Source organism: Anomalospiza imberbis, chromosome 5 (genome assembly GCF_031753505.1).
Source record: "Anomalospiza imberbis isolate Cuckoo-Finch-1a 21T00152 chromosome 5, ASM3175350v1, whole genome shotgun sequence".
Classification (NCBI taxonomy): domain Eukaryota; kingdom Metazoa; phylum Chordata; class Aves; order Passeriformes; family Viduidae; genus Anomalospiza; species Anomalospiza imberbis.
In genome coordinates this window covers 3069347-3094188 of record NC_089685.1, presented here as the reverse complement: position 1 = coordinate 3094188, position 24842 = coordinate 3069347, and the positions used below count along the sequence as shown (strand labels likewise).

Genomic DNA, 24842 nt, shown 5'->3' with positions numbered 1-24842 from the left:
TGCTTTCTCCAGCCCTGCTGCTCACCAACAAGGGTGTCTGAGGACACAGATTTATTCATTAAGACAGAGGAAAAGTTTCTCCCTCTGCTTTTCACCCCTGAAAGATGAATCATCCTTGCTGGCTTTTCCTGGAGGACTTCACTCCAGACAGCTTGGGAAGGAGCGAGGACATGAGCCTGCGAGACAGGAGCTGATCTTTATACAGCCTGATGGCTTGTCTACACAGGGGTACTCAGAAAAAATTAATCTAAAATTAAAAGGAGGTATGATTTCAGAGTGGATTAGTCAAAGTGCACACAACCCACCAGGTGGCCACTCTTGTTCAGCTTTAAATCCGTCTTTATTTAATTTAACCCAAATGAAGTAAGTTAAATCAAACTCTCTTCAGCTCTTAAACTTGATGAGGGGGAGCTGATGCACTTTAGGAAAGTTAAATCAGGAGAAATTTGGTGATGGTCCCCAGGAAAAAGGCTCCTAAATGCTGCACTGACCAAACATCAGGGATGGGACACACCTTCCTCTCCAGCTGAGGTTGGCCCTTCCTAATTCCTGGGCATGGAAAGCTTTGTTTGATATCATTTTTGATGTCACATCATAGAATCATAGCTTAGTTTGAGTCGGAACAGATGTTTAAAATCTTGTGCAACCACCCTGCAATGAGCAGGGACGTCTTCAACTAGATCAGGTTGCTCAGAGTCCCATCCAACTTGATCTTGAACATTTCCAGGGATGAGGCATCCACAGCTCCACTGGACAAAATGTGCCAGCATCTCAGCACCCTTATCATCAAAAATCTCTGCCTTGTATCTAATCTAAATTGAACCTTGATCAGATTAAAACCATTATCCCTTGTCCTATTGCAACAGACCCTGCTAAAAAGCTTGTCACCATCTTTCTTATAAGCACCCTTGACTACAGAAAGGCCACAGTCAGGTCCCCCTGGAACTCAGTTTTTCTCAGTTTTTGCCATGGAGAAAGGCAGGACCAAAGATGGCAGTGGAGAGAGCACCCTACAAGTTGTCGGGTGGCACAGGGGAATGAAATTCTTCACCTTGCTCTCCTCTCCAGCTGGCTGGGTCCATATTTGGGTTCATGCTTAGCAAGGCAGGGATGGAGCTGGCCCCGAGCTACTCATTCTGCCAGCTGAACCTCCGCCAGCTGGCTGCCATCAGGGAAGAGTTGTCACATCCAGTGTCACTCAAGTTGGGTGCTGTGCCTCAGCGACGTGTGTAGACTTTATACCACGGGCAGTGAGGGCCACAAGGCTCTTGTGGAGCAGAGCTCCTGTGGGTTGGTTGCGCAGCCAAAACTCCCCTCGCTTTTTGTGTCACTAATTTCTGCAGTGAGGAAGAGGAAGGGAGGGAATATTCCCTTTCTTGTGGCGAGGGCTCTTCCTAAAGGAAAAGGATCAACCCCAAGTGCAAGGACAGGGTTCCCTAGACCCTCACAGCCTGACAAAGCCAGAGCACAGAGCGGCGTTAAAGCTGGTATTAGCAGCAGGGATCTAAAGCCCAAACTTGCGCCATCAAAACCGAGGATGCCCTCCTCAGCTGGAGGCTGAAGCTGCAGGCCCAGCACGCAGGAGGTCCAAGCTGCAGCCCTGAGGGGCAGAAAGCAGGAGGAGAGACCCTAAACCCAAAAGAATGAGGAGGCCTCAGCCTGGTCACAGACTGGTCTTGTACAAGGGTAAAAATGGAGACGGGTGAGTGGGAGGTGAGTTTGTGCTGGCACACGGCGCTGCTGTGGTACTGCGACACGTTGTCCCCTGCTTCTTGCACCTCCCTTTCCTCTCCACCTCCCCCAAAGATTTACAGCAGGAATCGCCCTCAGGCAACAGCTCTGCCTGCTCCTGCCCCCACTGTTGGATGTTCTGGGGAGGTTGCCAGTCCCCTGGGGCCATGCTCAGGGCAGGTCTTGGACATTGCCTGCCTATCCCGAGGACAGAATGGACCAGCGGAAAAGAGATGGTGGGGACAGGATAAGGCCTAGAGCCTCACCCTCCTTTGTGCACCCAGCACCTCTGATGAGTCACAAATCAGCCCAAATTTACGTCCTCCAGCCAGCAAATTTACTTTTCTGGGTGGCAAGTCACGTTGCCTCCCCCAGTCCATCTCACACACTACCCACCCAGCCAGGATGAGCCCAAAGAGGATGACCTGAAATATCTTCAACTGGATAATCCTTGTGGGTCCCTTCCAGCTGGAGATACTCTGTGATTCTGAGATCTTTGGTTTATTGACACTCTAAGGTGATGTGAAAGACACAAGTGATGCCAAGTGACATAGAAGCCACCTCCAAGAAGCACTGGTGATGCCCTCAAGCATCCCATCTTCTCTAAGTAAAATTTTAGGTGATTCCTGGTTAAATATCCTCCCCAGTTCTGTCTACTTTGCTTCTCTTTCAGGCTGTGCTGGAGACAGATTCCTCTACAGGCACATCTGGGACACCTGCAAATCATCACTGATATAAGAGCTTCCCCCTCACACCCCTCATCCCACGATTTTTGCAGAAGATGGATGTCAGGATCCATCCCTCCACCACCATCAGTCCCCCATGACCTTGGCTAGCTGGGGTTACCGAGCCAGCAGCCCAGAGATTTCCTGTCTATGCCGTGAAGGAGAGCTCCACATTTCCTTGGGATCCTTTGTGTGTGTCGGTGCTATTTTGGGTCCCACCTTTTTTTTTTTTTTTTTTTTTTTTTTTTTTTTTCCCTCCAGTTCCACACCCACACCTCCCTCAGGGTGGGGTCTTCCCAGATAATCGGGAAGCTCTATATATACACACTGCATGTATGAGCACCTACATATATTTATATACTGGGCCTGTGAGTGGAGCCTTCGGGCATGGACGGGACACGTTGGACTTGGCAGGAGGCTCGGTGCTATTCTTTAGGTGGGGAGAGCCTCGGAAGGGAAGGACACAGCCAACCCTCCCTCTTATTCAAAACTATTTAAAGACTGTCTGGCACTGAGTTTCTTTCCCACCAAATGGCTCCAGTGACGATCTGGCTTTACAGGGCCCTGGTTTTACAGGCCCGTGTAATCTGATCAGCTTCTATTGTTGGCAAATTTGTAATTGCTTCATTATTTAACTCTCCTGAAATGGCCCGTTTTACAGAAAGAGAAATCCATTTTAGCTTTTTGTTTTGCTGTTTGTTTTATTTTGTTTTTCAGGAGAAGTGGGACTCAGGTTCCATTTGAAGCACTTGTGTGTTCTTTGATAGCTCCTACTCCTCCCCTCCTTAAAATAATACACATGATCACAAAAATCACTTATTAAAGGCACAGATGGTGAGAAACTACCTTTTGCAGTGCTGTCCCAGGGCAGGCCCCTCCAGCACAGCATATTTGGTATCCAATGGCCTCTTAGGCGGAACTAGAAGCAGCACAAGTAGAGGAAGTGTCCAAGTCCAGGTTGGATGGGATTTGAGCAACCTGGTCAAGAGGAAGGTGTCCCTGCCTGTGGCAGGGGGATGGAACGAGATGGTCTTTAAAATCCCTTCCCACCCAAACCATTTTGCAATTCCACATTCTAGGATTTATCCCAGAGAGGAAAGATGCTCCTGTAAGCACTGTGTGCTGGCTCACCTCCTTGCTGAGCCACAAATCTCTAAAACAACCCTTGTTACACTTGTCAACCTCTCCCTGCCTCAGTTTCCCCACCTGTACCTGCAAGAGGGGACAGATTTTGGACAGAAGAGCTGTCTTCATCTACAGGCTGATCCAGCACCTTTCTAACCGGGGCCACAACCTTGGTTAGGTGCCAGAGCAATACAAATAATTACTAATAGTAAATCCCATGGGAGTCTATTACATTATGGTTCAACTTCCTCCCAAACAATTGCTCCTCTTCCTTGCTTTGTGTGTTCTTCAAAAGAAGCGGCTGCTGTGCTTTAGGGCTGGGACACCGGCCCTGGTAAACACACACCCAGCGTTCCTGCTCAGCAGGGCCTGGGTAGCAAAAAGGAGATAAATCTGATTTGAGACAATCACACTGCAGGCTGAAAAAACCCTGAGGGTTTAATGGAAATTGCATGGTAGTTGCACAAAACAGCGTTTGTCCTGTAGAGTCCCTCAGAGCACGTTTATTCTCTGGTTTTGGGATGGTATTACTCAGAGTAGCCGTGACAGCAAGAAATGCAAAGAGCAGAAGTGGCCACTGGTCTCAGGGCTCAAATCATCTTCATTCAGAGAGTAGTGAGGGTCCTGGCAGTGCAGGAGCACTCAGCTGAGGGAAGCAGGGATTTACTGTGGGCACGTCTCTTGCCAGTGCTCGGACACGTCCCTGCTTTCCACCTACACTGCACCACACAAAAAGTACATAAAGGGAAAGATGGCCCAGAAATAGGAAGAAAAATGCCCTTGGCCCACAGCCAGTGGATCAAATTGTTCTTGTGAGGCCTACAGGGTATGGGAGCACCCCAAGGCCATGGCTTTAGGGGCAATATCAAACTCCTACAGGAGCTGGGAACCCAAAATATCAAGTGTCCAACAAAAGGTGTGATGGTAACACAGAGAGGCCACCCAAAGTGGCTTGAGTGGGCTTTGGGTGAGCTTTCTTGACGTCCCTGGGGCCTCATTCAAACAGCTTGCTCTGCAACACATGGTGGGATATCTCTGAGGAGGTTTTCCCATTGCCAGGACCAGGAATTAAGGCCTGCACAGCAAGTGGCAAAGTGGAGAAGGAAGAAAGGTCTTGCTTCTTAATCAGCCAACTGGCCTGACTTAATGCTGACAAAGAACAATGTCTATTTTGGTCATCCCTTCCAAGATGGAGCCTGCAAAAGCTTTAATTAGTCAATTAAAAGTGGCTTTGTCATAGGAGATGAGACACAACCGGGATCAGCCAGCTGGGTTCTTGGCTGCTGAATGACATTGTCTTTCCAGCCCAATGACCTCATTGTTAATGACTCAATAGGGGAACAATGTTGTCCACCCAGCAGCCCAGCAAGGAGTGAGATTCCTGCGTGGTTACAGCTGAGCAGAAGAGCATGGGAAGTTGTGGGATGTCACTGGGTTGGGGATGCAACGCTTTGCACACAGTAGGTTTCAATGGCGTGGTTGCGTGCTGAGAAACTCCAGCAAAAAAAAAGTAATATATGAAAAAAAAAAAAAATACAGCACATAACAAGGGTCATACTCAGCTCTCCAAAAACTCCCTGGACAGGTAGTGAGTTTGAGCACAAAGAGATTTGCTGGTCAGGGAGGAAAAACCTAAATGGTATCTAGAGGAAAGCAAAGCTTACAGTACCTGCACCCAGGGTGGTCTGGATGGAACAGACCCTGTCCATGTCACCTTTTGAGCTCAGGGCTTTGCTGACATCTCCCTACCACCAAAACATCTCCCTGCCATCAAAACCTTCTCTCCAGGGCAGTGCCTGGAGGCTGTGCCACAGGGAAGGCTATGGCAGGGCAAGGGAAGGGAGCAAAGGAAGCAGGAAGGAAGAAGGAGCTGCGTCCCCTCCCTGCTGCTAATCATCGTTCTCTTTCTCCTAAGAGAGGCCATCAGGGCTGCAAATACCAGGCTGAGTTCTCACCTTGGAGGGGATCTGCAGCTCTGGGTACAGGAGGGAGCTGTGGGACTGGGCTTGATGATAATATCCCAGTTCCTCTGCTCCTGGGATGACAGACACCAGCTCCTGCTTTGGGCTCACCTGGGAAACTCTGACATGTCAGCTTGGGCATTTCTTTTAGGAAACTGAGCTGGACTCGTGGTGGGGTTGGAGATAGGAGGAGAGGGCAGGGACACGATGGGACCCACAGAAAGCCACCAGCAGAGCAGAGGAGAGGCAGGTACTGAACTACTGAACTGGGATTCAGTGGGTGCTGCTGGTTGTAATCCTGGAGCTGGGCAGTGGAGCCCCTGCTCTGGTGAAGGCTGCAGCTGCATGAACATCCCTGGCATGTTTGCAAGTGATCCCTGGCCAAATCAAAGCATGGCTTTGCTGCCAAAACTATCTGAAAACAGCATCCTTGATTACAGCTAGGCAGAACAGAGCTGAAAAATCCACACACACATTTCAAATGTGCATTTGGAGAAGCACAATCAGCTGTGCAAAAATACCCTCTCGCTGCCCTGAGCCCCATCTCATCCTGACATCTCTGGAAATTATAATTGGATAAAATGCTGCTGGACACCACTCAGAAATCAAGCCCTGAGCCTGCTGACCACGGAGGCAAGAAAGAGCTGAGCCATCAAAAGCAAATGACAACTTCTAGCAGTGCTTATTGATAACTCTCAATAATTGATTGTTGTTTGCTTTAAATTCTTAGCAACTGATTGCTTTAGATAATTAATAACTTGCAAGCCTGTGTACTGCAGACGCTGCTCTGTGGTGCAGGCACGCTCCTGGCCCTGGTGGCTGGCACAGAATCATCACAGAATCACAGAATGGTTTGAGTTGGAAGGGACCTAGAGGATCATTTTGTTCCAGCCCTCCTGCCATGGGCAGGGACACCTCCCACTAGACCAGAGCTCCACTCAACCTGGCCTAGAATTGCTCTGCTTCTCCATCACCGGTCCCTCCCAGTACCCAGACCTTTCAATGTGGGCCACAGAGTCACTGATGAGAGGCTGAGTTGCTCAAATGATACAAACCAACAGCACCAGGTCCTTTGCCCAGGAAGTTTCTGCACAGCAGAGCAGCCAAATAAATAGAATATGTACTGGAATCCAGGCACTGCATTTTGGGACTAAGGATGATGCAGCAGATGGCCAAGTCCTGTGCTGCTGCAGGATTCAAATCAGCTCTCCCAACCAGGAGCAGGAGCGGTGTTGGAGGAAAGCAAGGGGTAGAGCCAAGCCTGTTCTTGCAAACCCTAACCCTAACCCTGATGCTTGGAGGGCAGCCCAAATGTGTGATGGAGATGAGTTACAGCATCGGGGTGTTTGGATGTTAGACCCTCACCCCTGGGAAGATAGCTCAAATCCAAATCCAAGCAGATCCAAAAGCTGATCCTTATTACTACAGAACAAATTCCTTACTCCTAATCTAGATTATCAAGCAGAGGGCTTCTTCTTTCCCCAGTCTTGGCAGTTTCATGGCAACAGCCATAGCTTGAACAGACTGGGAAAATTTGCAACTCATTGGCTTTGGGGAGTCCTGAGAGATGCAGGTGGCACCAAGTTCCTGTAACAAGCTATTTCTTGCCTTTTGTGAGGAGAAAAGTGGGAATTCTCCCTACAGGCACAATTGTCCTTCTCAGCAAGGAATAGTCTTGGTGCTTAAAACAGGGACTGAGACATCTGAGGGTCTTAGAAACAAATGCTAATAAATATTTCCTCCATTTCCTTTCTAAAAAAAATCCTCTAAGAAATAAATTCCTGAGGCAGGAATGCTTCTAATTTCTTCAGACGTAGGCTGTGAGCATCTGATCTTGTCAGACTTGAGCAGAGACAAAATCTTACCGCCCCTTCTCTCTCCTGTTCCTCTGTGGGGTGAGTGCCTCTGCTCAGACTGAGATGAAATCCTTGCAGGAACGCCTCATGGGCTGCACTTTTCCTACCTTCCCCCTCACTGTGATGAATGTCAGCCTTCAGGATGGGAGTAAATAAATAGATAAATAAATAAGTAAAGTGGGATCCCAAAATCCAGCTTCAAAGGCAGTTCCCCTACAGAGGCTTCCTTGTGCCTCTCCTCCTCACCCATCCACTTTATCAACACTCCTCTTCCAGCACCTCAGGGTACCAATCTGACCAGCCAAGACAGAGATAAACCCCTGCCCCAAAACTGCTTCTGAGCTGGATTAGAAGGGAACCGTCCCAAAAAGGCCAGCTGGGGCATCCCCCGGCCGCTGCTCCCGGGGAAAGCAGCTTTACATCCATCCCCCCATCGCTGCTGCTGCTGCCCCCACAGCGAGCCCCCTCCTAATCAAGCCTCCTCCTAATCAGATTGGAGCTGTCCTGCCAGACACGCAAAAGGCTCTCACGACAGAAAAAGCGAGGAGCTGCAACCCTCCTCCTCCTCCTCCTCCTCCTGCTGCTCAAACACAAACACAGCCCGAAATAGCCGGCATTCCTTCGGCGTGGCTGTCCCCCCAGTGTTCCCCATCAAACCCCCAAGGCACACGAAGCATCTTTTGGTGGTTTCCTGACTTATTTTATTTTTAATTTTTTTTTTTCCCTTGCCGTATTTTATCAGGGTTGGCAGTGGGATTTTTCTGTGTGAGAACACAGCAGAGATAACGGAGAGCTGTATAGGCAGTGGGACCACTTCAGAGCTTGGCTTTGGGTCTGGTCCAAAATAACCCACTCTCCACAGTGCCCCCATGAATTTCTCACCAGTAACCACCGTTCTGGGGCTCTGCACCCATCCAGAGCCCCTCCAATTGTCCATGGCATGTCCTGCAATGCTGAAAGCCTCTGTGCTGGCCAGGGATTAAGTGTAGAGACTCCTGCAGGAGCTGTTGGTGGGGGCAGGTCACTTCCATCAAGGATGCTGACAAAATGCTGGAATTTTCATTTCTAACATGATCAGGGAGGAAGAGCACTGCTCCCCTGGGGTTTTCCTGTGACATCCAAACTCCTTGAAATGCCCAAAATTTTACCAGGTGCAGCTATCAGCTGCCCGTGGCCAGGTGCAGTAATAGGAACACAGGAACAGGTGGAATTTTTTTAAGAAGAAAACCATCTTTTTCCTTTCTCAACCCATCAGTTTGGACTCCTGTGTTTCCCTCCCCAACCCTCTGTAAAGGGCATTCATAAATGCACACACTGATCATGACATCCCCTGTTTCTCTTGCCACCAACCCAGCCTCACATTTCTACTTTTCACCACCCTCCCACCACTCCACCCTGCTTGAGCCACTTCCTTTGCCAGAATAAAAGCTTCCCCCTCCCCGGCCCCCAAACTGGCTGCCCTAAATCACCCCCAGCAACTGAAGCTGTGATTTGGAGAAACCTGGAATGGGGACTGTGGACAGTGATGGGTGACAGGTTTTGTCCTTCACTGGGCAGCCAACAGTGGGGGTTGTATCACCCAACCTTGTCCTCATTAGGAATTCCTTAACACTACCCCCTCCACTACTGACCTTCTCCTGGCTGGAAAACTCCCCAGAAAATAATGTTTGGGGGTGAGATGGTGAATTACAGGCCAGGTTTTGATAATCACTCACCATGGAACAACTCAGGAGCATGGCCATCGTGGGATGCTACTCCTCCCAAGAGCCTGAGAGGGATTTGGACTAAGGAAATGCACAGTCAGGGCTGCAGGAGCCTGCCCAGGGTCTGTTAGTGCATCCTCTACCTTAAGCTGGGTCAAATTTTAGCTTATCAGAGACCTTTATCAGCCTAAACTGATGTGTTGCAGCAGAAGCAGATGCATCCTCCCACTGGAATGGCTTTGTGCAAAGCAGTGATGGCAGGAGTGGCAATCACAATCACCTCAGGATTACTTAATTTTTCTTCTTTTTCTCCCCTCTGTTGCTTTAAACAGCAAAGTTTTATTTGCCAGGCTTGCTGGGGAAAATGCTCTCATGTTGGATCAGCAAAGGGGACGCATCAGAACAGGCTGGATGAGGGGAAGGGGCCACAATCCATCAAGGCCAAACCTCTTCCTGATTTTTGGGAGACCAGATTTTTTCATCTAGCGCCAAAAAGAACATTAAATATATTGCAGTGAGACCAGACCCAACCAGGACATCCATGGCACTTGGGGAACTCACCTTTTTCAGCACTAAGTGGGGCTGGATTTGGATGTGAGACAAAAACAGGGCGGTCAATTAAAGGAAGTCTCATTAATTTTTGCTTCTCTTTAATTGCTTTCTGCCTACACTATGGGCAGATGTCCAGGGTATCCAGACATTCAGCATGGGACAGTCAGTTAGACAGTCAAAAGTTATGTGCATAAATCTCAGCTATCCATTGAAATTCCCTCTCCAAGTCAAGGAGAAACACATTCAGCTGCTCCACCAACACTTAATTCCAAGCTGCAAAAACAACTGGAAACCGGCAGCTGAAAAATAAAATGGTTCTGTTTTAAACAGTAAAAGTGAACTCTAAGAGAATGATTCCTGTTTATTTGACACCCTCGAGGGACACAGAACAATTCATTTCAGTCACTAACTCCATCACAGATTGACGCTGGAGATTTGCTCACTGAATTGCTTAGCACTAAACTGAAAAGTTTGTTGAAAAGTTTATTGCATATGGTGCCCAGGTCCTCGGTTATTTGATGTATCTTAAAGGAATTGTAAATGCTCTTTTGCGTTTGTCAGTTTAACAGAAATTTCCTCTACAAGCAAAGAGTGATTTCCACCAATAAACCCTAAATTAGTTTTATTCATCATTGCCAAGGACGACTCCAGAGATGCATAAATTAGAGATCAAAATAGAGAGGTCTCAGGCTATAAAATTCCTTCAACAAATATGTTCAGAGTGTGCCAGCCTGGTTAGAAAACACAGTTGAAAGGCGAGAGTGGGCTGTAAATCTCCAAGTTTTACAATGAGGAGAATCAGCCCTACTTAAGGGATATAGCTATGAATTGTAAATGAAAAACATGATAAAATTCAAATAATTCAAATTATGACTTTCTCCTTCTGTATTTTAAGTCATGATTAAAATTCATAATTTAAGCCACATCAATTTAAATCAAAGCACCCTGCCATAAAATGAGGTTTTGAACCCTTTGTGAAGCTTTAATGAGAAAAAAAGATCATTCTCCTGTTGAATGTGGTTAATGGGGATTTATTGGTGCCATTCATGGGCAGGAACTGTCTTAGAGGCCCACAAAATCACATGGACTGAGAGCCTTGAGGGCTTTTTTTAGCCAGCTGGGGAAATTTTAAGGAAACAAAATAATTTTCTATAATAGAGTGTTGCATTAATCTCTAAACTTTCTTTTTCCACAGCATTCCATGTCCTGTACAGGACAGGAAAATTTATTCTTTATGTCAAAGAGATCTCCTTGGCTTTTTGGTATGAGAATGACCCTGACCCTTGGGAAAGTGGAGGTGATGAGGAGATTAACTCCTGCACACTTGAAATTTGGGCTCAAGGCTGGGAATTTTGCTCTCTGGCTTCACAGCTGACAAAATGCCCTGTCCCATTTTTTATATTTTGTCCTGGTTGTCTCTCAGTTGGATCAGGATTTCTGGGAGCCCCAGAATTGCTTGTTCCTCCCATTTGCAGCACAGGTATCACAGCTTTTCTTTGCCACACAGGATTTTGGGGTGTTTATGGCAATGCTGTGATTTGGTATAAATTTATGTGCTCTTAGAATGAGGCAGTGGAGAGCACAAACACTCCTTAGCATTTGTCAAACCAGATCAGGGTGCTGATCCATCTGAAAATGAGACCAGTGCTAGAAGGAAAAAGCCAACAAAAAAGAAAATAAAACAGGAGGAGGCTGTTTTCTGCTTTTACTGCGCATTGCTACTTTCTCTGCTTTGCCAGGAGAAACCCACAGGAACAAATTCTTGTTTGTTTATTTGTTATTTTTATTCCTTCAGGCTCCAAAACCGAACCAGGTTGCCAGCAGAGAGTGATGGCTGCAAAAAAATGCATGATGAGAATACTGATTTGGAGTTCTGCAATCACAACCTGCTTTGAGGCTGCTCCTTATCTACTGACTCAGTACGTGGTAAAAAACTTGCTTCCCTTACCTGTGTTTTAAACATTTCTTCTGTTGCTTGAGAAATTAGAAATGTCGAATGAGGACAACTTTATTGCTTATTTAATGTGGATATAGATATAGATTAGATCTAGATATTAGATATATCTTGAGGGCCTTGGCTACTTGATGTTGTTCCTGTATAACCACTGCTAACCAGATCCATGCTGGCATAGAGTATCTCTTAAATTACTCTGCTTTTTCTCACAGTCAGAGCTCACAGTGTTTTGATAAGCAGCACATAATAGTCACCCTGAGAGCTCTCCACTTTCCACAGCCTGCAGCACTATCATTTAAACTTTTCTTTTTTTTTTTTCTTTTTTTTTTTTTTTTGCCTATTTGCCTACGTGGTGGAATGTCTTATCTTGCCCTCCTGCCTTTAGACTCCAGGGAGGAGGGGGGGGAAAAAAAAGTGGTCTTTGCTATTAGGTTTCAAAGAAGCACTTTCTCAAACAGAGTTTCTCCAAGCCTTTCTGAAGAGTCTTTCAAGTCTCCTTTGTCCAAGTTAGAAATTGGGTATTTTTCTCTTTGCCTGTATTCAGCAGAAGCACTTAGAATAAAAGGTCTAACAAGGCTGTCTCCTCATTTCTCTACAATAGATCTAATATGCATTTAAGTATTAGAGCTTAATTTCTAAGCCAATTTCTACCTCCTCCCCCAGTTTAATTTGCCAAAATCAATTAAGGCTGAGAGAGAAAATTTCAGCCTTTGCCATTAATAACTGAGGCCTTATTCTTCCACTGAAAAATGACCTTCCTTCCCCTTTCACCACCCTCATCAGCCATGTGGCCTAAGACCAAAGCTCCCTGCACACAGAGCCTGTGAAACAGAGAAAAAGCCACTGGATTAATCCAATTTTTATTCAGGATGATAAGGATATGAACCAGACCTCGAAGCAGCATCTAAAATGGAACCGACTCAGAATGAAAAAAAATACCTTTTCAGTTTTGGAGGAGCTTTTAATGCAGATCCCATCTCTGCCTATTACTAAGGATCTGTCCTGCACCTGACAACAAGCACAGAAGGACCATGTTCTTATTTGCCTGTTCATTTTGCAGCCTTTAGGGAGCACTCCTGACCGACCAGCAAGAAGTTCATCCAAATCCCAAAACCATTTTTTTTACATTTTTGAGCACATACAGACAATGTTACACAATGTAAGTGTTTCCAGGGGCAGGTCCTAGATATTTTTGGTGCAACGTCAGACCATGTTGGGGAGCATTTATGGAAACAAGCATCTCTAGTGGACAAATCATCCCAAGACACATTGAATTGCCTTCAGAAGACACAGCTGGATTCAAGGATAACTCAGCTTCAACCTTAAACACCTTAGTTAAATATCTGAACCTCCATGGCCTTACCTTGTGTCCTTCAGTGCGAGGAAAAAGCAGAGGAGTCACACTGTGACTCCCAATTTTCCTTTCCTCCTCAAATCCAGTCATCCCAGTTTGTCCAAACTGGAACCCATCCTCTTCCTGCTGCCACCCAGCCGCAAGACACAGAATCTTGAATGTTATTCACAAGTGGAGCCCTGCTGAAAGCCAAATCTCAGCCTGGCCTGTTCCCTTCCCTCTGCTGCTCATTTTGGATGCACATCCAAAAGTAGATGTTCCAGCAGCACTGGAATTCCCATTGCCCAAAATAAAGGTTCGCTCCCGTTCCTTCCCCCTCCCGCTCTCTGCTGGGTGCTGAGACACCACACTGAGTTGATTTTAATAAGTTGTTTGAATTCTCCTTGTGTCCTTGCAATGCTTTGTCACCAAACTGTCACCGGTGTCTGCTGAGAGCGCCTGGCCCGCGGCCAAGCGAGGCGAGAGACGCACGTTATTTACGGGGCAGAAAAGGTGCCTGCGACATGCAGAGCTGCAGGGATACAAAGATTTGCTAAACAGGCACATCTGGTGGTGAGAAAACTTCCATCAGCAAGACCTGGGACCCAACGGGCAGATGAGTAATGAAGGATGGTGGTGCTTTTGGAGTTTGAGCAGCTTCGCTTTGATGCTTCAGGTTTTAGCTTTCAGGGGGGAAATGATGCCTCAGGTTTGAGCTTTTATATTTTTCAGATTCTGAGCTGCTTTAGTGTGCAGGTCTGGGCTTCACATTATGGGATGGTGAGCTCTCTGCACAGAGCAGGGAGACAAAACCATTCCTGCTCCAGCTGGGCACCAAGGACAAATGATCCAAACCTCAGGCCCAGGAGCACAAACACCGTGGGCTGAGGAGAGAAAAACAAGCAGGATGGGACTGCATGGGCTAAAGCTGGAATGGGACAATGAACTCCAACGTGCCAATGGAGCAGAGCTGATCCCAGTGAGAGCCCCCGGGAGCGCTCGTGCATTTTGGGACCATTTGGGTTCATCTTGGGTGCAGCCCTGGCTGGGCTCTTGTGCTGCCCAAGGTGAATCTGTTGAAGATTCCTAATAAATCCCCACTTTATTCTTTAGCTCCATCTAGTCTCTGTTCTAGGTCAGCCTTCACAAGGCATCAATTTCACCTCTTGAAGGAGAGAGGGGTTTTTTTTTGTCTCTTTAGGGTATCCTGGCTTTTTCTGTTTCCCAAAAGATTTCAGCAATATTCAGTGCCAAAGGCTGGCTCTAAGACACACAACAGCTCAAATCAAGTGTATATGGGCATGTAACCCTCAAGAAGTCACCCTTAATAAGCCACCACAGAGCTCTGCACTTCCCAAAGGCATGAAAATTACTACTGGCATTTTCCAAGATTCCCACCAATTCCCACTATTTCCAGCATGACTTGCAATTCAAAGCCAGCAGGTAACTTGAAACAGGTTTAGTCATCTTTGAAGGAACCTCAGCTTCCCTGTGAGGGTGGGGAGGTCCTGGCACAGCTTGCCCAGAGGAGCTGTGGCTGCCCCTGGATCCCTGGAAGTGTCCAAGGCCAGGTTGGATGGGGATTGGAGCAACCTGGGATAGTGGGAGGTGTCCCTGCCCATGGAATCATGGAATCATTAGTAGGAGAAGACCTCTAGGAACATTAAATCCATTAAGCCATTAAGCTAACATGCCAGGTCCCCCATTAAACCATGTCCCTAAGCACCACATCTACACTTTTGAACACTTCTCGATGCTTTTTGTACCACAGCAGCCCCAGCTGAGTGGATCACCCCCATCCCTGACCACTCACTGCACAGTCTTGCCACCAAACACTTGAAAAATAGAGAGGGGAACTCCACCACAGCCAGTTCTTTAAACAGCATTTCACCTCTTCAGTTTACAGCTGAAAAAAAATATCTTATATGATTTTTGTACAGTAAAAAAGAAGATTATCTGTTTCTCCCCAGCTCTGTCTGCCTTCCCAGACAGGGCTTTTTAGCATAAAAATTAACATCTTTTTGGATAGCCCCAATGGCTGAGCACCTCTGGAGCTGTGATATGGGCAGAGCACATCCCTCCTGCCTGTTTGCAGTGGATCTGTGTATTCCTCAAGGATCCCCAGAGTAAACACTGCAAGGCTTCAGCCTAGCACAACAACAAGTGTATAATTAGAGCACTTAAAACCCAAGGAAGCTCAGATAAACTGTCCCCAAACCTCCCAAACAACAAAGCACTGGAGGAAGCACCCTCACTCTGGGGTGTGGGACACCATCTCACCAGGCAGTTCAGGGAAAAAAATAAGGATTTTTTTTTTAATTAAGCCCCAAGGCCAACAGAGAGGTTTTTGGGGGAAATGGGTGGCACATCCCCAAAGGACTTGCAAGACCCAAATGGAAAATCAGGGCTGCCTCACAAACTGCAAATGAAACACTTCATGGATTTATTTGGCAATTCAAAGCCTAAAAGAACTGCTTTCTGCAACGTGGAGTATTTGGCAGAGCCCTGGGGGTGGCCGTGGACTGAGCACAGGTAGCTGGAGAACAAGAAATGTCAGATGACTGCGTGCGTTGCTTAAAGAGTGGGAAAAAAAAAAAAAAAAAGCTAAGTTTGCTCAGGTTCTCTCTGTGAAGGAAAGGGCAGGCATTGCAAGAATTCAGAAACAACATCCTTAGGTGGAGATGGGCCAGTTGTGGAAGGAGCTGAGCACGTAAACAGGCTGAGGAGCAGGAAGCTGGCAGGAGCATGCTGAAGCTCTGGAGAGGCTGGTGAGATTTCACATGCCTGCACATGGGGAATGGACCCAGCCGGGCCACCCGGATTCCTGCAGGGTTCAAACCCTCTCGTCCTGCTCTGGGCAGAGCTGGGGGTGGTTCCTGCTGGTGCAGGAGTGGTCTCAGCCTGGGAACAACGCTGGGGGTCAGGTGCATGCTCAGACTCACACCCTGCACGTTTCTAAGTGTCGCTGCCCATCAGCTCAGCAGCGGGGAGGGAGGAATTCCTGGACATCCACAGGTGGGTTTGCTACAGGCATCATCCTGCCTGGACCACCTGGAGATGAAGCTGCTGAAGGCACCTGAGCTTGGGGTTTGAGGCCCTGTAGCACAGGCAGATGTTACAGCAGGACCTCACCTCCTTGGAGCATCACCCTGCAAGGATAAAACCCCACTCACCCCATCCCCAGCTCTACAGGGCTTCAGGGGGCTCTGGGTGGAATTTAAAGGTGATTTTTGTCTAAATTGCTGCATCTCTTGTACACACTGGCTGTTCTAATACTCAGGGAGCAACATAAAAGCATCACTAGGGAGCTTATTTCAAAATTTAAGAGCAGCAATGAATGGCAGAAAACACTGTTTTGAAGGATTTAATCAATTAGTTTTTGAGAAAGATGTAATAGGATCACCTCAGAGTGTCATAGAAGCAGCTCTCCACACTGTCCCCACTCCCACTACGAGCCCGCTTTGTCCCAGTCCCAGTGTGTTTGTCACCTCATTTTGGAAAACAGAACAAAACCTTCTGGGGAGGCAAAGTCAGCTAAACTCAGCTAAATTCTGGCCAGCACAAGAAAAATGGCATGAACAGCTCCTGCTTTATGCCAGTGTTAACGATGCTCAGGGCTTCCTGAGTTTTACTGGGAAGAGAAATCTCCTTTACAGCCCATGTTGGCATCAGGGACAGATGGGGGTTTACACCTGCCTGCCCAGCAAACCCCGTGAGTCCCAAGAGGAACAGGAAAAAACAAGGAGCAGGCAGAGATTTGGGCCAGACCTCTGGGAATTCACCCCAGAGTTAAATCCCCAGGGCCCTGCCTCCACTTGCGCTTTTACCACCGGTGTGGTGGGTCCTTGGGAACACAGCAAACGGGCCACCCAGGGCAGCATCACAGATAAAAGGTAAAATTTGGGGTACCTAAACCCCAACAGCTCCTCTCTGCTCTCACAGAGCAATAAAACCCCCAGGATCATGGGGGCACAGCACAGCCAGAGGGATCCTCACTGTCTGCAAATAACCTCCACCAGTCCCAGAAAACACCGCAGAACTCATGCTGGTGGGTTTAGACCTTTTAGAAGTGCAGATGGGGAGACAAAATACATGGTTTATAGGGAATACAATAACCAAAGTGCTACCCCAGCCTCCCTGCAAATGCTGAGAGCAGATATTTCCAGCCAGTCTCCCGTCACCACCAGCATGAATGATCACCCTCGTCACAAGCCTTTAGAGCGATTCCCTGGAATTAAATCAGTATATTGCACGGTTCCAGTCCCTTTCATCCAGGAATCTTCACTTGATTTACAAACAACCCTTTAATTAAGCCTCCCAAACAGACCCCGGGGTAGTGTTATTCTGTCGGTGCAGGGAATCGAAGGCTTTGCACGGCTAAAATGTCAAAAAGGTTGCAAAAGTCTTATCAAAGTTCCTCCGAGACAAAATATCTTAGAAGAGCCTCTCTGCTTTGATGCTGATTCTAAAACCCTCTGGTTAAACATCTTTTTTCTCCTCCTGGAGACATGGCCCCAGTTGCCTCCTCCTGCCGGTGTCAGGATTAGTATTCAATGGATAAAATGTTTGTTTTTTTTTTTTTTTTTTAAATGCACATCTCTGACAGCTCTTCGACAAACACGAACTCCCAGTACCAGGGAACTCTCAGTCCTGGGGAGGTAGCCTGGGAATTCAGCTTTGGGAATGAAAAGCGGTGTTTTGGCAACAAGGATTTCAAACCCATCAGTCTGTGGTTTTCTTTGAGCCCGGTGCTTGATCTCCGGTAAAAACCCTTCCTGCCCTTTTTTGCCCCCAGGACAGGTTTGAGCTGCGGCTCTCTTGAATCCCCTGAGAATAAAAAGTATTTTTTGTCTCTTCCTGATGCAATTTTCCTATCAGACCGCCAGTGGGAATACAAGATGCAACGTGGAGAAAGAATAAATAAAATAAAATATCCCATGAAGATGCTGTAATGGGTAACTCTGAGCCCCTCTCTGGCTGGTGGAGTTTAAAGATGTTTTTTGCCTAATGTTATATTTGCTGCATCTCTTGTACACACTGGCTATGCCTTGTCTAAAGCTGATTTTCTTCTGATTTAAGCAAGGATATAAAGAGGAATCTGCAAAATCAGGGGATTGGGATGTACAAGCCTGGAAGTCAGTATTTCTAGGGAAATTGCTGTACCCCAGAGAGATGCTTTTAAAAACTTCAGCAACCTTGGGCTCATTCCGCCCTGCCCCACACACAGAAGTTGTCACCTTCCAAAAACCAGCTCTGAAATCCCTCTCATTTCACATCCAGTTTAAACACAGCAAATCATGCAGGCTCCATCCCAACCATTATTTCCTAAGATACCCAAAATACTACAGCTTCACCTACAAACCCAGCCCCATTATTCCCATTTAAGGAGGAAGGAGGGAAAAGGATGAATTTAAGGCTTTGAGGAACTCAGATGACCACAGCAGATTCCAGTTTTGGAGTTAAGCACTGCTGGGACTCTGAGCCCAAACACTCAATAAATAGGGATGCCTATCTTGGCCCCTAAGGAAGAAAATCCTGGTTCCAATACCCAGGGAGCAATATAAAGGCATCACTAAGGAGCTTATTTCAAAATTTAAGAGCAGCAATGAATGGCAGAAAACACTGTTTTGAAGGATTTAATCAATTAGTTTTTGAGAAAGATGTAATAGGATCACCTCAGAGTGTCATAGAAGCAGCTCCCCACACTGTCCCCACTCCCACTACGAGCCCGCTTTGTCCCAGTCCCAGTGTGTTTGTCACCTCATTTTGGAAAACAGAACAAAACCTTCTGGGGAGGCAAAGTCAGCTAAACTCAGCTAAATTCTGGCCAGCACAAGAAAAATGGCATGAACAGCTCCTGCTTTATGCCAGTGTTAATGATGCTCAGGGCTTCCTGAGTTTTACTGGGAAGAGAAATCTCCTTTAAAGCCCATGTTGGCATCAGGGACAGATGGGGGTTTACACCTGCCTGCCCAGCAAACCCCGTGAGTCCCAAGAGGAACAGGAAAAAACAAGGAGCAGGCAGAGATTTGGGCCAGACCTCTGGGAATTCACCCCAGAGTTAAATCCCCAGGGCCCTGCCTCCACTTGCGCTTTTACCTCCGAAGCATCCCCCAGCTTTTGTTACCTTGAATAAAAGCACATTCAGCTCTGCAGAGGCTCTTCTGGGAGCCATGAGTTGAAGCAGGATTTTATTGTTTTGTTTTATTTTATTTTATTTTATTTTATTTTATTTTATTTTATTTTTTAATTTTTTTTATTTTCGCATCTCCCTTGCCTTCCCTGATTACAAGGAAGAAATGCCCCTCTCCTCCCTACCTTTATTCACTCTGGAAAGCATCAGTGCGTTTCCTTTCCCTGCTACTTTTCCATGTGGTTTATGGCCACCTCTCCAACAAAACACCCCACCAGAGAACCACAACTCCCACTCCATCACCCGAACCTCACCCTGACCCCAACACTACCGCAGGACCCCAGAACCGCTTCCACTCCCAAACCTCCCCAGCACGACACATCCCCAAGAGTCTCCAGTTTCACCTTTTCCCAACTCCACCATCAACTTCCACCAGGGAATTGCTGTCTCCAGCAGCATTCCCCGCTCCTCTCCCGCGCCATCTCTGGCTCACGTTCCGCGGGTGCAGCACCTGGACCACTGCAAGAACAGCCCCGCCACGCCGAGCCCAAAGTCCCCCCGGGCTCGATGGGACCCCAAAAGCGGGGTGAGAAGCTCGGCGCTCTCCCAAGAGCCCGAGCCCCCGAGCGGGGGCTTGGGGAGCGGGATGCGGGCGGGCAGAGCTGGAGGCTCGGGCTCATCCCTCCGCAGAACGAAGCAGCACTGCGGCTCCCGCGCCCCAAGTTGCGCTGCCGCGGAGGGCTGGATGTGCCCGGGTTCCGATAAGAGCCGCGATAAAGCCGCATTCAGGCGGCGGGCGGGCGCCCGGCGTCCCCCGGCTGCTTTTCCGCCAAACTCGCCAATAGTAACGGGAAAAGCGGAGCGCGGCGAGAAGGCGAGGGATGCTTGAAGCGGGGAAGAAGGCACGGGAAGAGGAGGGGAGGCACTCACCGAGCAGCAGCAGCAGCGGCAGCAGCCCCGCAGCCCGCATGGTGCCTCGGCGCGGCCGTCCCGGCGCGGCTCCCGGCGCTCTCTCCCGGCGGGGCGGGCGGGCGATGCCCTCCCTCCCCCGGCCCCGGCCCCGGCCACGGCCCCGGCCACGGGCCCCCCCTTCTCCCGCCGCCGGGGGAGGCGCAGAACGGCCCTGGACCGCCCTCGCCTCCGCCCCCGGCGCGGGGGGAGAGAGCGCCGGGATGGGGATGGATATGGGGACAGATGGGGACGGGGATGGATGGGGATGGGGATGGGCATGGATGGGGATGGGAATGGGAATGGGGATGGATATGGGGACGGATGGGGATGGGGATGGGGACGGATGGGGATGGGGATGGGGATGGGGATGGGGATGGGGATGGGGATGGGGATGGGGATGGATATGGGGACGGATGGGGATGGGGACGGATGGGGATGGGGATGGGGATGGGGATGGATGGGGATGGGAATGGGGATGGATGGGGATGGGAATGGGGATGGATGGGGATGGGAATGGGGATGCAGATGTGGATGGGGATGGATGAGGATGGGGATGGGGATGGATGGGGATGGGGATGGGGATGGGGATGGGGATGGATGGGGATGGGAATGGGGATGGAGATGTGGAGGGGATGGATAAGGATGGGGATGGGGATGGATGGGGATGGGAATGGGGATGGGGATGGATGGGGATGGGGATGGGGATGGATGGGGATGGGGATGGGGATGGGGATGGATGAGGATGGGGATGGGGATGGATGGGGATGGGGATGGGGATGGATGAGGATGGGGATGGATGGGGATGGATGAGGATGGAGATGTGGATGGGATGGGGATGGATGGAGATGGGGATGGGGAAGGAGCAGGCAGCGAGGATAGGGGAATGTACCTGCAAAGGGGACGAGGGGGACTTCATTGGGATGGGAGGTCTGGGGGAGATTTGGGCTTCTCAGCTTCATGGAGGAATTTGGGGGGTTTCATTGGATTTGGGAAGTTGGAGAGGGTTTAAGGGATTTGTTAGGATGGAGGTATGGGAGATGGGGTTTGGGCGCTCATTGAGGTATTGGGTGTTTCGTTGCAGTTGGGTGGTTGGAGAGAATTTAGGGGTTTCATGGGAACTGGGAGGTTGGAGAGGGCTTGGGGTTCTTTAGGATAGTGGTATGGGGGGATTTGGGGTTCTCAACGGCATGGAGGGATTTGAGAGTTTTGTTGGGGTTGGAAGTTCGGAGAAGATTTAAGGCTTTTATTGGTATTTGGTGTTCTCAACTTCATGGAGAGATTTGGTTGTTTTGTTTGAGTTGGGAGGTTGGAAAGGGGTTTAAGGATTTGGTTGGAGTGGGGCTTTAGGGTTTCTTTGGAGTTAGGAGGTTGGAGAGGGTTTAGGGGTTTTGTTTGGATTGGGATTTGGGGTTGTGAACTGAATGGGGAGGTTTGAGAATTTCACTGGGATGGGGATGTGGGGTTGGGATTTGGGGTTCTCAACTACATGGGGGTATTTGGAGGTTTTGTTAGAGTAGGAGGGTTGGGGAGGATTTTGGAATTTCATTAAGGTGGGGATTTGTGGAAATCTGGGGAGGGAATTTAGGATTCTCAACTACATGGGGAGATTTGGGGGTTACATTCGATTTAGGACAGTATGTGGGATTTCCACTGGGATAGGGGCTTGGGGGTGGTGGAATTCCTGCCTGTATGGACGAGTTTGGAATATTCGTCAGGATAAAGACTTTGGAAAGATTTGGGGTTTTTGTCAGGGTGGGCTATTTGAGGGGGGATGTGTTGTTCCCATCGGTGTGGGGACGGGTTGGGTTTTCATTGGATTTAGGATGTTGGGGAGGATTTGGGATTTTTCTTGGAATGAGAGGAGTGAGGATGATTTGATATTTCGACCTACATAGGAGTGATTTGTGGGGTTTCACTGGAGCCAAGGTGGATTTGGGGTTTTTATCATGGTGAAGACTTGTGGGAGATTGGGAGTTTTAATCTGAATGGTGGTTTGTAAATTGATTTTGGATTCCCACCCACATGAGCAAGGATTTAGGATTTTTGTTTGGATGCAGACTTGGGGATCTCTTTGGGATTCCTACACGCATGGCAAAAATGTGTGGGTTTTATCAGGATGAGCATATGGGGGTGGATTTGGAATTTTCACCTGAATGGGAGTTTGGGGCTTGATTTCAGATTCACATCCAGGTGTGGGTTACTTGAGGACTTTCATCCATATTGGGTTCGTTTGGGGATTCTCAGCAGGGCTGGGGGCTTATTTGGAGTTTTCATCTGGAGCTGGGATTAATTTGGGATCACCTTCTGCACACAAACACTGACCCCTCCTACTCCCCCCAGAGAACGTACGTTTTCACAGGATGTTTTCTGGGAAAGAGTTCCACCTGTTTGAGAATATCTCAAAGGAAGCCATGAGCCCAAAACATGAAGGACAAAATTATGATCAAATCTTGGCGTTGTGTTCTGTTGAGGCACTAAAAGTTGTTTTGTGGTGTTCAGGCAAGGAGTGCCCGCTGCAGCTGGGAGGAGACTGAAAATAAACTCAGGGCTTTGCTCTGAATCCTCCTCTTGGCTCTGCTGGATCCAGCTAAACCAGGAACCTTCCTAGCCTGGACCCAGAGGTGGTAAAGACAACCTCCAGTCTAAAAATGACTTTTCAAATACGGTTCTCTTGATCCCTTCAGTTAAAGGTGGACTTTATTGTTGTTGCAAGGTTACCTTCAGAAGATGAGGACATGCTTGGGTTTGCTGGCTCAGCCCTCCCTGCTTTGCATGCTGTCCCCAGAAAAGGTTTCTTGTCCTGATTTAACTTCTGGGTCAGTTAATACAATTTTTTTTAATACAAAAAGAGGAAAGAAATATAAAAATAAAAAAAATTAAAAATCTTCACAAACTCAAAAAAAATTAATTTACAACTTTTTAAAAAATCTATAAAATTCTAAAAATTAAAAAACATCTAAATTATTATAAAACAAAAATACACAAACCTTAGATAAAAAAAAAATAAACTTATATTTATGATTATGAGAGAATTTCCAGGTGATTCAGCCCAGCCTCACCTCTTCTTGATACAACTGTGTACTACACAGCACCCAAAACTGAAACTTGAGTTGCAATAAATGAATGAAAGTGTTGTTACACATTATTAATCCTGCCAGTATCAGAGATGCAGTTCCTTCTCCCCCTGAGGAGTATTTTTAATAACAGAACCCATTCACACACACACTCTCTCCCAGTTTTTGGTGATAACTGCCAAGACAAATGAATTGTGGTGAAATATTAAAACCTTACAATTCTGATAAATTTGTAAGGCTTGGTATGTTTGTTTCAGCACTGGACGCATGTGAGGGATCTTTTTCTTTTAAAGGACATGCGTGCATTTGAAAACTTTCAATCTTTTTAATTACTTTAGCTAATTTATATATTTACAGAATTTTACAATCGGTTTATGTATGTTTATTTTTTTGATTTTGCGTTAGACTTATAGCTAGTTACACTTGTACTCACTTTTTTTAGAAAGTACAGTGAGAACTCTTGGGTCACTTTACATTTTTTGTTTTAAGGTTTGAGAAGTCTTTCTTATTTTTTATCTCTTTAGCTTGGAAATTTGCATTCTTTCTTCTTAGCTGGGGTAGTTTTGTTAGTGTTGTAGTTATTAGACTAAACATCATATTTTACTTATGTTAGCAAGCTCAAAGAGGCACATTTCACTTAAATTTAAATGGATTTCTATCCTGTTAAATTTTTACTCTATCTCACAAGACAGCCCAGGGAAAAACCTGGGCTGCTTCAGCAGGACAGATTCTGGGATAGAGAGGAGGGAGGTGATGCTGAGCTCCTCAAACTCGCTGTTTACAGCACCAGTGCCCATAAAACACTGCAAAAATATCCTGTGGCTCATTGCCTGGGAGATGGGGGATTCCCCAAGTGTGTTGGGTCTCCTTTCTAACTGAGGGCTGTGGGAATAAAAGATAAGAACAGAGCTCCCTTGGCAGCAACCTAAGGAAAACAGAACAGTCTGAAACCCACTTAAGAGTTAGGGTGGATTTGGATTTGGTTTTATTGTGTGATGTTTGTAACTAATGAGAGTTAGGAGAAGAATTCTGTCTGGTTGGTGCCATCAGCAGATCTGGGCTGGGCTGGTCCTTTGGCCTTGGGCAAAGAGGATGGAGCCTCACCCCTTGAGCATCTGAATCCTTCTAGACTGCTGATTTGGTATGTAGGTTTTCTCTGAATTATCACAAAATGCACCCTGGCACTTACACAGGGAGTTCTGTGAGTTCTCAGCAGACTTGTTGGACGTAACACTCTTTTGCTTCCTCAAACCTTGGCCGCTGGCAATTACCATGGTGGCTGAAACAACAGCATGGCCTCCACTTCTTGGAAACAGGGATTCATCCAGAAACATGGAGCTAAGCCTCTTTTTCCAGGAGGGCAGAAGGAAGGTCTCCCATTATTCCTGCTGCTTTGCAGGGTACAAGTGCCTTCCCGCTCATGACGGCTCCAAATCTGCCTCTGCTGGAAAGGGGGTAATTACTGAGGGTGTCAGATCATGGCTATGAATCATGAGCAGCTGATGGCAAAAAGAAAGGGGTATTTAGTATGATTGCTTCAAAAGCTGGCTGTCTGATAAAGTACATCCCATCCATCAGCTGGGGGAAAGGTCAGGAAAAAACCCTAATTTGGGAAACTGGGCACTTTCTGGGGGTGTCAAAAAAGCATTGGTGTTTGCCAGAAAGATATAAACAGTCTTTGACACCCCAAGACATGCAGCATTGCTAACTAGGAGCTTTATCACGAGTAGCCCAGCTCTGGAGG

At 47.6% G+C, this 24842-nt stretch overlaps 1 protein-coding gene and 1 long non-coding RNA gene across 2 annotated transcripts in view; one reads left to right on the top strand and one right to left on the bottom strand.

Moving 5' to 3' along the window:
• PODXL (podocalyxin like) overlaps positions 1–20183 on the bottom strand; it is a 45357-nt gene extending 25174 nt beyond the window's left edge. Inside the window, exon 1 of the mRNA XM_068189389.1 lies at positions 20004–20183. Coding sequence (XP_068045490.1) covers positions 20004–20043 — 40 coding nt within the window. The 5' untranslated portion in view covers positions 20044–20183. The remainder of the gene's footprint in view (positions 1–20003) is intronic.
• Positions 20184–21789: 1606 nt separating this feature from the next.
• Positions 21790–22861, top strand: LOC137474936 (uncharacterized). Its single transcript, XR_010999560.1, has 2 exons — positions 21790–22645; positions 22738–22861. It is a non-coding gene; the product is annotated as an uncharacterized lncRNA (long non-coding RNA).
• The last annotated feature ends 1981 nt before the right edge of the window (positions 22862–24842 follow it).